A 13,494-nucleotide genomic window follows, 5' to 3' on the forward strand; every position below is an offset into this window, starting at 1 on the left:
TATATACTTTGTTATACTTTTGACTTCATTCAAGAGCACCAAGGACCAATAAAAATAAGGGATGTCACCTATGATTTCTTGCGGTTCCGGGAAAATTTTCCAGGATATGGGGAGTCACAGTGGTCAGCAGTGAAGGGGTTAAATTAGAAGGCTTGCTTATTTGATTTTTGTTTTGCTATGATTGTTTAAAAAAATATAGAGGGGTGCTTTTGCGAAGTTGTCCCTTCTCTTAGGGAACAGGAAAAGCCTTCCTGCCAGGCCTGGAAGGTGCAATTGGGTTAAGAATGTCAGTTTGAACAGATACATTTTTCTCAGCTTCATTTTTAGTTTTAAAACATATTTTGTAATATTTAACTTTGTTGAAAAATAAATACCGATTGGTAACAACTTTGCTTTATTGACATAGTGGCTATGCAAACCTCTGTCATTGTGAGAAATTGTAAGTCGATAGCACCATAAATAAGGAAGTTAGGCCTACTGGCGTAATTGTAACATAAAAACTAACTGACTAATTGAACAATTCTCCTCGTAACTGCTAAGTAATGCGTGGGGGACAGTACAGGGGTAAAGATTCTCAAATCAATTCTCTTTCCAATTCAATCCAGATAATTTCAGCAGCAGGAAAATTGACTTCAAATTCTTCTTTTTTAAAACATGTCAAAAGGCTGTGTTTCCAGCTAATTGCTTGGCTTCTAGCAGAGCGTGCGGAGAACTGAACAAAAAAAAAAAACATGTCCGCAAGGAGAGTGTTAAAAACCCACATTTCTGGAGTCTCCGTAAGTCACATTTTCTCACTTAAGTCTCTGGGCAAAGTCATTCAACTGGTAGCCGAGTCCTTCTATAAAACCACTTCTGGCTTAGGAATTTCAACCTCTGTAATCCAGCTGTGAGATTAGTGCGTTCTTCAGTCTGGGAATTTCATAAATCCTTTTGTCTGTGATCGAGATAGGGTGGGGGGGAGGGGGGGGAACCCAGGACGACCAATCCATGGTCTGTTTACTTTCAGAGATAATCTTATGGGGTTCTATCATAGAACTTACTAAAAAGGTAGATAAAAATAAAATGCCAACAGCACAAGGACAGTAATTGTAATGGAAGCAAAAATCCAACAGAATCATTCGTCTCCAAATTCAGGAAACTTTCTGAAGAACAACACTCAGTCTGAACACAACTCAACACATCCTTGTACACCCAAGCACCTGTCTAAAACCATGTGCTGCAAGTGGCACACAGCCTGGCTCAGTTCCCGATGCTCAGAAAAAAACCTATCCATGTTTAAACCCAGGAGAGGTGCTGTAGTGCAAGAAATCCACAGGACTTTTCCCAAGGGACATGCTGATGTGGTCTGAGATCGGGTGATGCCCAAAGTCGTCTTCTTCAGGTAAGAAGTCATCTTCGTCCTGCAGAACAGAGAAATAATAGATTCATTGGTCACAACCTCGAATGGGAAGATACCCCACAACTAAAAATCTTAGGTATCGTCAGACATCTTCATAAATGAAGCAGCTCATCAAATTACCTAATGCCATTTTTAAATCATTGAACCAATTGCCCTAAAAATGAGTTTCCCATCCCAATCTTTAACAATCTCTTAACTCAAATAAAACTTGCTTTGACAAAAGAAGAGTTCTAGACTTCACAATTTGTTGTATACATGTATGTAAGAAATCTCACTTTTACAGCAATGGTAAATAGACAGCAGCAAAGGACACATAAAAAGAGAATTTTTAAAAACCCATATTTCTATCAAATGCATGCACACAAATAAAATTCAATTGATAAATGATGATAATAACGATATGTATGTGTACAAATCATGACCCTTCAGAGACAACTGTACATGTACTAACTTCTAAAAAATTCAGAAAAAAAAAAACAAGGCACTATGACTACAGTCCACAGTTAAGGGTGTCACAACAGTTAACTTCACATTAATAAGTTTTGAGATTCAGTTTCACAGCGTCAGAAACAATCATTGGCCACTTTGTCAAAAGATAGGAGCACAACAGTTTTTGCACACATTAATGCCAATAGGAAAACCATCACAGCGAAAAATAAAAAGAACTTAACTCACTTGCGACTGGGCCCTTTCACCAGTCACAAGCGTTGAAGACTGGCGTTTTGGGGGGTATTTCAATAAATCACCACAACTCTCAGAATTACCCTATTGTAATCATTTTTTGACACAGTAAAGTAACATTCAAGCTTAATCTAATACAAAAAAACTAAAGTTGTCTAAGTCTAATACTTTAATTTGTATGATTTTTTAAAAATTGGCATGAATTTGATTTTCGAAAAATTTCCAGAGACGTGACAAGTAGAATGAAATTCACTGCAACAACAAAAATAAAAGTTCAAAGTGTTCTGGTTTGATTTGTATACATGTGCAAGTGTTTGGTGAAAATATAAAAGCTGGTCTGTGCATTGATTCAGACCCATACACTGAATTACATGAGACAGATGTACGGCACGACGTTGTGATTTCGTTGCGCGAAAAACAACACCGGTACTAGTGCTAGATCTAGCCCTAGAACTACGACTCAGGCCGTGTTCGGGTACATATCCAGGATCCTAACTATTAGACACATCATATTCTGAGACACTAGAACTAGTAAAACGCACAGAAGTATAGAAAACGGCGAAATTATGTGATTCTTGTTCATGCGACTTCTTCGACCGTTACTACGACGCGACTGTCGGATTACTATGAGCTGTATAGAAAAAAACAAAGCGCGAGTTCCGGTCTGTTCAACCCCAGTAGGGGTCACTGTCCTTCACCTTCAATAACTTAAAAACTACCGGCCCCAGAGATACGAAACGAAGTCTAAGTAGCTCAGGCTTGGCCAAACAAGGGTACGAGGCGGGTCTCGCGATCCGTGCGTGATTTGTAGAGCGAAAAAAAAATTCCAAAGTTGGTCACGCAGGGCTTGTGAGACCCGTCGCGAGCGTCATGGCGGGGGTCACGCAACTGTTGTGTGACCCGTCTGAAGTGAGTTAATCTTCAAAAAAATAAAAATAAAATAACACTTCAAATCCCCAGTGAATGAGAAGAAAATGGCTTAAGATAAGAAGCACAAACTCACCTCGTCACCGGACTCTTGTTCCTCGGGTAAACTGCCTGAGTACTCTCGATATAGTGGCGTAATGTACATGCGGGATCTGAAGGAAAATAAAAGATTTCAAGAGCTTTTAAAATAGAGAATGAGGAAGAAGAAGAAGAAAATAGCTTTTAACAGACACACATGAACACCAAGTCCAGGAGCATAATAATAGTCCAAGCTGAATAAGACAAATATTCCCAATCACAAAAGCAACAAAAAATTCCAGGAAGAGACCTCAAAACAATAGCTTCTCGCTTTGGAATGGTCTAGATCACAGCGGCAAGAGCAGACCCCTGTCTATCAGGGCTAACCCAGACTAAGAGAGATACAATATTACAGGAAACAGACATAGATAATCTATACAATAAAAGACCTCCCCATGTGGGAATTGAACTCAGGCCTTTCGTGATAGCGCAGAGGCTAACCAAACAACACAGCCACCTTGAAGGTTCCGACCAATGGTAGTACACACAAACACTTTTAAAACCCGACAACGACAATACCACTGTGATCTGTCCTTTTTTCATGGAAGGAAATCAGTTTTACATTCACATTCAGCATACCCACCTATGCAACAGTACAGTCCGTGCCGGCTTTAAGCACGCCAGCTTAACAGCTCTTACCGAATTTTTGCTATATAAATTACATGCCTTTAAGCACGGTAACTTCGGCTTCAAGCACGCTTCATTTACAAGACAGTCAATATTTTCATGATGACCCATCGAAGTTCGAACACAGTCTACACAGCAGCAGTGGAATGAGTCAAGAGAAACACAAAGAACGCAAGTGATGGACACACACACTCACACGGGCGGAGAGGAAGGCAGATGCACACAGCCGCCCGCGCGGATATAGGATCTAGCCTAGGCCTAGGGCAAAGCTACACAAGACCAAAAAAAATACAAAGAGAGTCAGGGAGAGGATAAAGGGAGGCTGGCTGAAATTTCACCTTTGACCCTGATTAATCCTGATTGTGTATCACGCGCAAGGTGGGATGAAGGCGGTGGTATGAGTGGCACAGCTGGCAGTGGTACGCACAGGCAGTGTGTAGGCCTAGTGTGCTGTATCATGACTGGCCGTCTAAATAAGTTTTCATTTCCCATTCGACCACAAAACAAAAACAAACAAGCGAACAAAAACTACCATGGCGGGTGTCTAAATAACAGTGCACACTTTTCCAGGACCGCTATAGGCCTACTTACAAACAAAGGGAAATAGCACGAGAAATTTTCTACATGAAAATCTCTGGATTATGTCTACTTCGCACTCTACTTCGGCTTTAAGCACGCTTAAGCTTTCTCCCGACGACCGTGCTTAAAGCCGGCATGGACTGTACTTAATTTGAGAGGAAATCTTCCTGTAGTGTCGTTTTTGTTGGGGGGTTTTTTCTTATGCATTGTGACAAGTTCAATACATTAATGTTCTCTGAAACGTGGTTCTAATCAAATGACTTACCTGGGAAGGAGATATGGGTCAAAGGGGAAATAAGACTCCAGCTGTCGCTGATCACACGTCCCAAGAGCAAAAGACGAAACAGCAACAGGCAGGGTGTAGCGGTTGTTACGCTCAATGATGGTGTCACAAAACGCTAGTTGGTGCATCCTAGAATAATGTGAGAACAAGAAAACCATTACTTTCATCATCATCCTTTTTTTTATCATAAATAATTGAATGAACTCATTAAATACAACTAACTGCAATAGTCTCAAAAAAATTTTCTGAAGCTAAGTCTTCATGAAACTATATCAGACTTAAGTAATCATTTAACAACCATGATGTATAGACAAACACAGAAAAGAAAAGCATTATTGAAGAGCACTGACCTTGTGGCTGAAGCAAATGTTTTCACGACAATGGGCAGGCACACCCTGAGAGGATTCAGTTTGCTGGTGATGATGCGCTGAAAGTTCAGTGAAACAGCCCATTTGTGACCTGGGAAAAACAAAGAAGCAGATCATAGAAGTGGTAAGAGTCGTGCAGAAAAGTCAGAAATGAAAATTACAGAGATGCTAGAAAATAAAAAAAGACTAAGTTTAGCACAAAGCATTTAAACACGAAATTCCTGTCACAAAAAAGTAATTTCAGATCCTCGTTTTTCCTTCCTCTTTAACACAGAGAGATCATCAGGTCCCATGAAGGATATAGTATCCAGGCTTTACTGTAGGTGCTTGCCACTTATGCCCAAGTTCTTCAAAACATGTCGGATTCCTGCATTCATGAACAAAGAAAACTAGGATTTTTTAAGGCTTTATACATCTGAAACCCAAAGGAAGGACCAAGCAAGCACCAGAACTTCTGGCAAAATTACAAAAAGAATTCGTGAACACATTGTGCATGTTGAAGACACCTTGACTGTGGAAGAACAGAAGGCTTGCCAAGGCACAATTTAAAATTAATCCTGAACCACTCTGTAATCAAAGAGTACTTTTGTAAACACAACACAGCTGCTGCAAAGCAACGGACCTAATAAAAGGGGTAAAATACAGTCAAAATTGTCCAAGACAACCACATGTTGTCAAGGACGCAGGTCTAAGGTGGACGTCTTGGAGGTAAGTTTTTATTTTTAGTAGAACCTTTACACGCTCGCACCTGCATAAGGTCATATGAGCGCCAATTGGAGGTAAGTGGGAAGCAGTCCTTTGTACAGGTGATTCTCTTGGACAGGTGGCTGGTAGAGCAGATTTGACTGTATTCCTGAACCCATACTTAATTAAAACATTTACAACCCTACAATCATCTAATCTACCTATAAGATCCACGGAGAAAGGAGGAAACAGGAAACAAAAAAAAGCGCATAACGGAAGAAACGTACCATCTTTGAGCTGCATGATGTCATTGTGCATGAAACAGAAACAGTAGAAGAGGCTCTGGCACACCGAGTAGAACGGCCCGTGATGCGCCAAGTCTGCCTTGTGTTGTTGATCACTGCTCTGGTCGAGGTACGAGTGTAACCACCGTGCCATCAGCTCCATAATGCCCCGACAAGTGCTGCAAGAGATTGAGGCTAAGGGGTTAGTTGTGTTCCCTGAAAACTTTCAGAAATTGGCCGAGTTCATGTTATAAATATTAGACAGATCTAGGTGCTGGGCAGAGACAGTCATGAACCAGGGAATGGAATACCAAGATATTCTTACTTCCCAAAAGAAGAAAAATTGAAGAGGGAGGGAGGGAGAGAGAGAGAGAGAGAGAAATGAGTTTCACTTAAACTTTAACACAGCACTGCACAAATCAACCTTGACATCTGACGATACAGCCAACATTAATTGTTGGACAATAAAACACATACTGAAAACCAGGCAGTCAGGCATTCTTTACACTAAAAACAAAGGATTTTTTCTCATGAAATGCCTCTGTAATTTAACATAAACATAAATTGCAAATTAATAATACCTCTATTAAATTCATTTTCAAAATTAAGGCCACGAAACTAGTACCATTTAAAACAATTAGAAACTTAATGAAAAATCAAAAGTTTTTTAAACAAACTGAACATTAAATTATATTTTATATGGTTACCTTATTGAAATATATGAAGCTCTTGTAACAAAACTGCCAATGTAGCATGCAGCGGTTTGCCTATAAACTGACTGGGTAGAGGGGTTGATTACTTTCTTCCAAAGGTAGTCTATGAAGCCATCTGCAAGCGCCTATTAAGAAGGAGAAAAAAAAAAATAATAATATAATACTTACTTATATACAAAACAAAACATCCTCAGAGCTCAGACTAAAACTTTGTGATATATTAGAAAACAAACTAATGGATGTGCACATCATTTCAGAGTTCATAGTTCACACGTTCAAATGACAATCTACAGAGTACAACTGAGAAACATCTCTTCTTATTACTGGTGCAGAGCATTAGATCCAACATCAAATATATGTGCAAAAGAGGAGTTACAAAAAAAAAATTTTTTTTAAATGACAACTCATTTTGCACTTATCAAAAATTACAAACGACTTATTTTCCTCAAGTACTACACTATAAAAACAAAGCATTGGCTACCAATGCAACCTGGGTACGACTGAAGAAAAATCAAAGAAGTTGTCTAAACAAAACATAACCGGTCCCATTGTAAAATAGAAAAGTGCTCATTTTAGACAAGGGGTCCTGTTGGACAGCATCATAGTACAGAAAAAATGCAAGTAGGGAAGCGGTTGTTCATACATGATGTGAATGTCTTGGACAGGTGGTTATTAGAGCAGGTTCGACTGTAGTTAAAGACAGGAGAGACTCTGCTCTAGATCAAATACCCAAGGAACTTGCTAATGTATTCATTGTATATTTTTTAAAGGGATAACTCTGGGGCACAACAGTCTTGGAACTACTTAACGTACAAATTAAATGAAAATTCTTCGACAGATACCTTAACTTTTACTTTTTAACCTGAACATCAATCCTATTTAATTATGTATTCATCTAAAGAAACAAAATATTCCAGACCAAACTCACCTCATTAAAGCTGCAAGCAAAGAAGAGGAGGAACTGCACGTGGCAGGAGGCGTGGGTGGGGAATATATACTTGTCAAAGACTGACAGAAGCTCTCTGTATAGTTTCTTGGTGACAGCCCAGTCAAGCTGACCTGTGGCGGGAGAGAGAGAAATACAAAACTTCATTGAATATGACAAACACAATAGGGCACCGCAAAGAGACTTATAGCATTCACCCAAATATTTGAAACCTTAAGTAATTGGATTTTTTTCTTTCTGAAAAACTCTAAATACTGTCTTTCACTAAAACAATTCACAGTATTCGCCTCATACTGTGCATTAGCTGCAAAAGAAAAAAAAACGGAAAGAAACTTGTCTATCTGGAGATTTTTCACTCAGAATTTGCTTCATTACTTTCAATTGTGAAATATAAATTCTTAAGAAAAAATTTTATTCAGTCAGTAAAGTACCACAAAAAACACACAGACACTGCAAAGATTTTATTTAAAACTTTTGGGAAAATAATCGTTCAACATTATATAGATTAATTGAGAGACGGAAAATAAAGTAGGTTTTCAAAGCTCTGCATTCAAAACATTATGGATATTTCATAACTGACATAAACACAGCTCACTTTCGAAACCGACATAAACACAGCTCACTTCAAATCACACAAGTTTTTTTAAAGAAATACGGAAAGATATAAAAAGTTGTGAAGGAAAAGACAAGCAAGAAGAAACTCACCTTGAGGGTGGCAGCTTTCCTTAACAAACTGCAAAGTCAGTGACATCACAGCGTCGAGAGAGGTGGCCAAAGGTAGCGCTGCCGCTAAACGTTCTTTCACAGCCTCTGATTTCATTTCATCGTATTCTGGATCTTCTTTCTCCTTCTCACACTTTAAGTCCCCATCCCATTCCCCCTTAACATCTGGTTTTAAGTCATCCTTCATGTCTGACTTCACATCCTCCTGAAAAGGGAAAGTGTACCACAAAATAAGAAAAAGAGAAAGAGACGGGTAGTTAATCAAAGATTGCTACCTTTGAGGTAAAGGGATGCACACTCAAGAGTTACAACATACCTATGTGCAACCTGTCTTCCAATCTTTTCTCAACCTTTTCTCCCAGTATTTTTATCATTCTATCATTGTTACAATAATTGCATGTCCGTCTCTTTTACACCAAACACAACTTTTTTAAAAATATTTGCCACCCCAAGGAATTTTTTTTTTTTATCAGTGCCAATGGCCATTTTAACTACTCCATTCTTGGGTAATTAAAAAAATTAGGAAAGAAACTTTGGTAATTAAAAAAATTAGGAAAGAAACTTTGCTTTTCTGATTAATCTATGATAAAAAACCATTAGACCAGCTCGACACAGACAAACAGTTAAGATCATGCAAAACAGGAGATCATCCCACACCTACTAATCTGTGATATTTTTCAGTTCTAATTTATTTCTGGGAAAAAAAGCTACACAAACAAAGGAAGAGAAACTCCTAAAATCACCATGTCAATTGAAAGGGACCCTCATAATCAGAAGGATAATGTTATGAAATAATTAATATACAAGCCTGAAAACGAAAAAAAAAACACCAAAAAAAACAACAACAAAAAACAAAAAATGAAAGTCTATTTAAAAAGAACCTACCATGTCAAAAAGTGCATCTTCCTCCTCTTCATCTTTCACATCATCCATACTGTCTGCCGTGATGCCAATCGCTGAATTGATGTCTGTACGGGACGACCGTACCTGAAACATTTCAAATTCAAATCATCAGAAGCTAGCCAGTGAAATGAATTCAAGGTACACAATGAGCCATTCCGTTGTTATTCTTTTTTTAAAGCCAAATAAAAATGATTGGGGGAAGAAAAGGTATATAAGTGCTTGTCTGTTGTGCAGAGAAGCACATCAAGACAAGTCATTCAGAGCTTTAAAAAGGGAACACTAACAAACAAAAAAAGTCATAAGGACAGCACAGATAAAAGAAGGACTAAAAACAATTTAAAAAGAAAGAGAGTGCAGGTTAACAAACAACAACAACAACAAAACAAAAAAAAGAGGAAAACTTTTTCTCAAGCACTCACATCCAACTTCAACATGTTCTTCACCACCAGCTCTAGAAGTTCCATGCGCAGGGCCGGCATGTAGGTACACACTGACAGAACATTTCGGCTGTAGTGCTCAAACTGGAAGGAACCTTTGTTGATATAGGGGAAGAGCTCCTCCAGCACAGACATCATCACAACACTTGTCCTGGGGAAAGAGGAAAGAAAGAAATTAAGATCTCATGGGGAAAACAGGCATTAGTCACAGGTGAAGTATTGAGATCCAATGCCTTTCTTTTCACATCTTCCAATTGGTCACTGTCGTTCTTTTGTGTAAACTTTTAAATATGAATGTTACACATAATGTTACTGTTAAATAACTGTTGCTGATAAAAATGGTGTCCATAGACAAAATGAAATAAGCCTAATCAGGGCCAAAAGAAAAAATTAAAAATTGAAATTTGTGACTAATGACATTTTCCCACTCAATGTTTTTTGTTATGTCAAACAAATCTTTAAAATACTGTCCAGTTATTTAAGATGCCACCTCTATCTGTGACAAGCTGTATGAAGCAGGACTGCAACACCAGCATTAGTATCACAGACCTGTGAAAAACTTACCGATCAACTACACTGTGACCCTGAGCCGGTCGGAAGATTTCAATGATAGATATTAAAAACAAAAAAGTAGCTGAACAAATATACAAATAAAATAATTGCAATCACGTCATCCACAATGAGAGCAAGCATTATCTTTAGTGACTGTGACAAATGAAAAGATAAGGATTTTAAAAAACATAGATATGTTCTACCAAAAGAATCACCAAATAAAATGAACCAAATCGAAAGGAAAAATCATTCAACTGTTCAATTAAAAAACAACAAAGGGCTAAACTAAAACGAAGATATTTAAAAACTCTTCTTCACCATTTCTTCAAGGAAAAAAAGTTTCATAAAGGAACGCAAATCGCGACAACAGTCAGCAATGCTTACATTGGCACCAGATGTGACAGGGACTTCAGCAAGGCGTGTACATGGCCAAAATCATGCTGAACCTTCAGTTTCATTTCATCCACCTCAGCATTTTTCTGATCTGAAAATGATGAAAAATTGATTTTATTGTAGGGACAAGAACTAAAAAATATGTGAAAAATATTGGGTACTTCAACTTATTAAACAAACAGACTGGGTTAGTCATCAGACTACTGCACAACACAACACATATGCTTGAAACACAGGAAAAAGCCTTACACAATGGTAAATGCCAGAGACGCCATGATCTTTTACAAGATCAAACAGCACAAGTTTAATAATAACAATAATAATAGATAGCATTTGTATAGCGCAAATTCTATGTGCAGACCTGATAGTATTCTGAAACAACCTCAACTTCCTGGGAAACATACAATGCAGGCTGCCATTTATGGATGCTAAAACACTAACATGCTGGTTAAATAAGAAAGGGTAAGAGTCTTTTCAGGAAAATCAACAAATATGCTAAAAAATGGCGCCAGCAATAAAAATTTGGATACAAAGTGAAATTGAAGTAAAACTTTTGCGCCTGAATTTTTTTTTCTCCTGTAACCATTTTGATTTAACAGAACAATGGGAAATTGTAACATGAAAGCAGTCACTAAATTCTAAAACCTCATTGACATTTAAAATTTAAAAATTTACTGACAAAAACGTGATGAGAACATGCATACATATAGTACTCACTTGGTATGAATTTCTTGATCAGGTTCCTAAGACAAGGTTTCAGCAAATTGATGTGTGCAGATACCAGGTTCAGAATGAAAGATTGGTAGACAGCTGTTAGCTCAGGGCCTCTGTCCAACCAGTTCAGATTCTATGGGGAATACAAGGATAGACATACAAAAAGTTTAACAAATTTGTTTGTTTTGGTAAAGAGTTAAAGAGTGTTACAGCACTTGCAACACAATTAGGTCATATAAGTGATGAAGATCAGGTGTTACAAGAGAGTAACAAACATAAAAAAGGAGAGATAAGGACAAAATAGATGTTTGATAGTAAAGAAGGAGCAAATCACATCAGAGCACACGCCAATCACCCGCATTTTAAAAGAGGTGTCACTTACATAATTAATAGTCGTAAAACACACAGGCAGAACATGTTGTTGAGTGTGGATAGACACCATATTTCAGTTAAATACAATTATTATCATCATTACTTCTACTCCAAAGAACTACTTATGTCACATCATACCTTTCTTGTGATAGAGAGATAAACACTGACAAAAATCAAGAGAACAATGATCAAATTATTTAAAATATACGTTATAATTCACATAAACTCTAAAAATGAATTAACCTGAATTTCTTAGTCTTCCTGTCACTGTAACCTTTTTACAGTCATTAACAACTCAATCTACCTCTTCCACACACACACAAAAAAAAAAAGATTTTAAAATATATTTTTCTAAATTAATTTTTTTTTGTAAGCAAACCATTGTATAGCATTTACAAGAGGTCATAGATTCGTACCATAAGAATTCGAACCAATGTGGGGTGACCCTGGCCCAAGTAACTGACACACTGCTCCAGGTCCTGCAAGCACTGTTTCACTGTAGATATCTGTCGAACAAAAAATATAAGAGAAGATATATATGAGAAACAGGAACTTTTAGCTTTTGCCTTTCAGTGATAGAATAATTTTGAGTAAACACACAATCAAGAATTACCTCCCCCCCCCCCCCCCCTTCCACCAGTCCCTTTTTTCCCCCTTCCACCAGTCCAATTTTGCAAAAACCTGATCCCTAAACTTTAAAAATAATAAATACAAAGTCACACTTCCTACTTTTAACTCTAAAACAAAACAACACTTTTAACATGCTTTGGCAAAGTTTCAGATACCAATCTGACAACAAAATACAAATGACTTCAAAACACAAACAAAGAAATTCCTAAAGGCTTCACTTCATGATCTCCTTGTAAAGGATTAAGTACAACTGGTGCTGATGACTCAAGAATTAGTGCCATCAGCATGACATGGAGCAAAATAAACTCAACATGCTGAGAGAGAAGTAAATAGTCTGGCTATGAATATTACAGAGGCTGAAAGAAAGATCAAAGTGTCTGTAACTGAACACTGTAGATTTTTGACAATGTATCCCAAAAAAGAAGGCTCAGATCTCCAGTTAATAAAAAGAACCAGTTTTCAGACACATACTCAACATTTACATAAGAAAAAAGGAAAACATTGTTGTGTTGTTGTGAGTAAGCAGTATAGCATATGTCGGAAAAGAAGATAATAATAATAAAGGCAGGTAACACAACGATGTTTCACTTAATTAAAAGATGACCCTCAGAAGCAATTGAAAAAAACTCAAAATTGCACCAATACCATGCGACTTCTTTTAAGCATCAAAAACTGTTAAAATTTCAATCTATAGGATTATAAACAGAAATAACCACAAACATATTCAAACAGTGGTATAGGTTACCTCCGACTCGGGATCAGCCAGCAGTCTCAGCAAACAGTCATACGAGTTTCCAGATATCTGTAGGATAGTATAAAAGAAAGGAGAAAATGATGCTTTTTTATTTTGGTTGCAGATAACACTAATGAGGAAAAAGCAAGACGACAGATAGATACAACGGACATTCCTAAGAAAAGAAATAAAAGACTCCTTACAAAGTTACCACAAGAAAAAGGAATATAAAAGAACTGCTTTTACTATAATTTCTCAGTCACATCATCTGAAATAATTACACAAGAAGGCACAAAACAAAACATCTACAAAAATATAGAGGCCGAGTTTTCTCTCACTATGAAAAGATCAGCCTGGCCTGACATGCAAAGAATGGTAATCAACTACAAAGCTAAACATTACTTTCAAATTTCTATTCAGGAAATTTACCTGTACAATGTCTTTCAGAATAAAAGTACAGCTTTTCAG

The 13,494-nt window shown here is 37.3% G+C and overlaps 1 protein-coding gene across 1 annotated transcript in view; it reads right to left on the minus strand.

Annotated features, from left to right (window-relative positions):
* Window positions 1-164: 164 nt before the first annotated feature.
* LOC101857093 (RNA polymerase I-specific transcription initiation factor RRN3) overlaps window positions 165-13,494 on the minus strand; it is a gene marked incomplete in the record, with an annotated part of 18,043 nt that continues 4,713 nt past the window's right edge. The window contains 14 exon segments of the mRNA XM_035968261.1: window positions 165-1,400; window positions 3,084-3,159; window positions 4,557-4,703; window positions 4,925-5,033; window positions 5,914-6,089; window positions 6,618-6,748; window positions 7,552-7,682; window positions 8,275-8,497; window positions 9,178-9,279; window positions 9,615-9,783; window positions 10,569-10,668; window positions 11,295-11,424; window positions 12,080-12,169; window positions 13,039-13,095. Coding sequence (XP_035824154.1) covers window positions 1,266-1,400; window positions 3,084-3,159; window positions 4,557-4,703; window positions 4,925-5,033; window positions 5,914-6,089; window positions 6,618-6,748; window positions 7,552-7,682; window positions 8,275-8,497; window positions 9,178-9,279; window positions 9,615-9,783; window positions 10,569-10,668; window positions 11,295-11,424; window positions 12,080-12,169; window positions 13,039-13,095 — 1,776 coding nt within the window.

The sequence above is a fragment of the Aplysia californica genome, unplaced genomic scaffold (genome assembly GCF_000002075.1).
Source record: "Aplysia californica isolate F4 #8 unplaced genomic scaffold, AplCal3.0 scaffold00048, whole genome shotgun sequence".
NCBI classification, from domain to species: Eukaryota; Metazoa; Mollusca; class Gastropoda; order Aplysiida; family Aplysiidae; genus Aplysia; species Aplysia californica.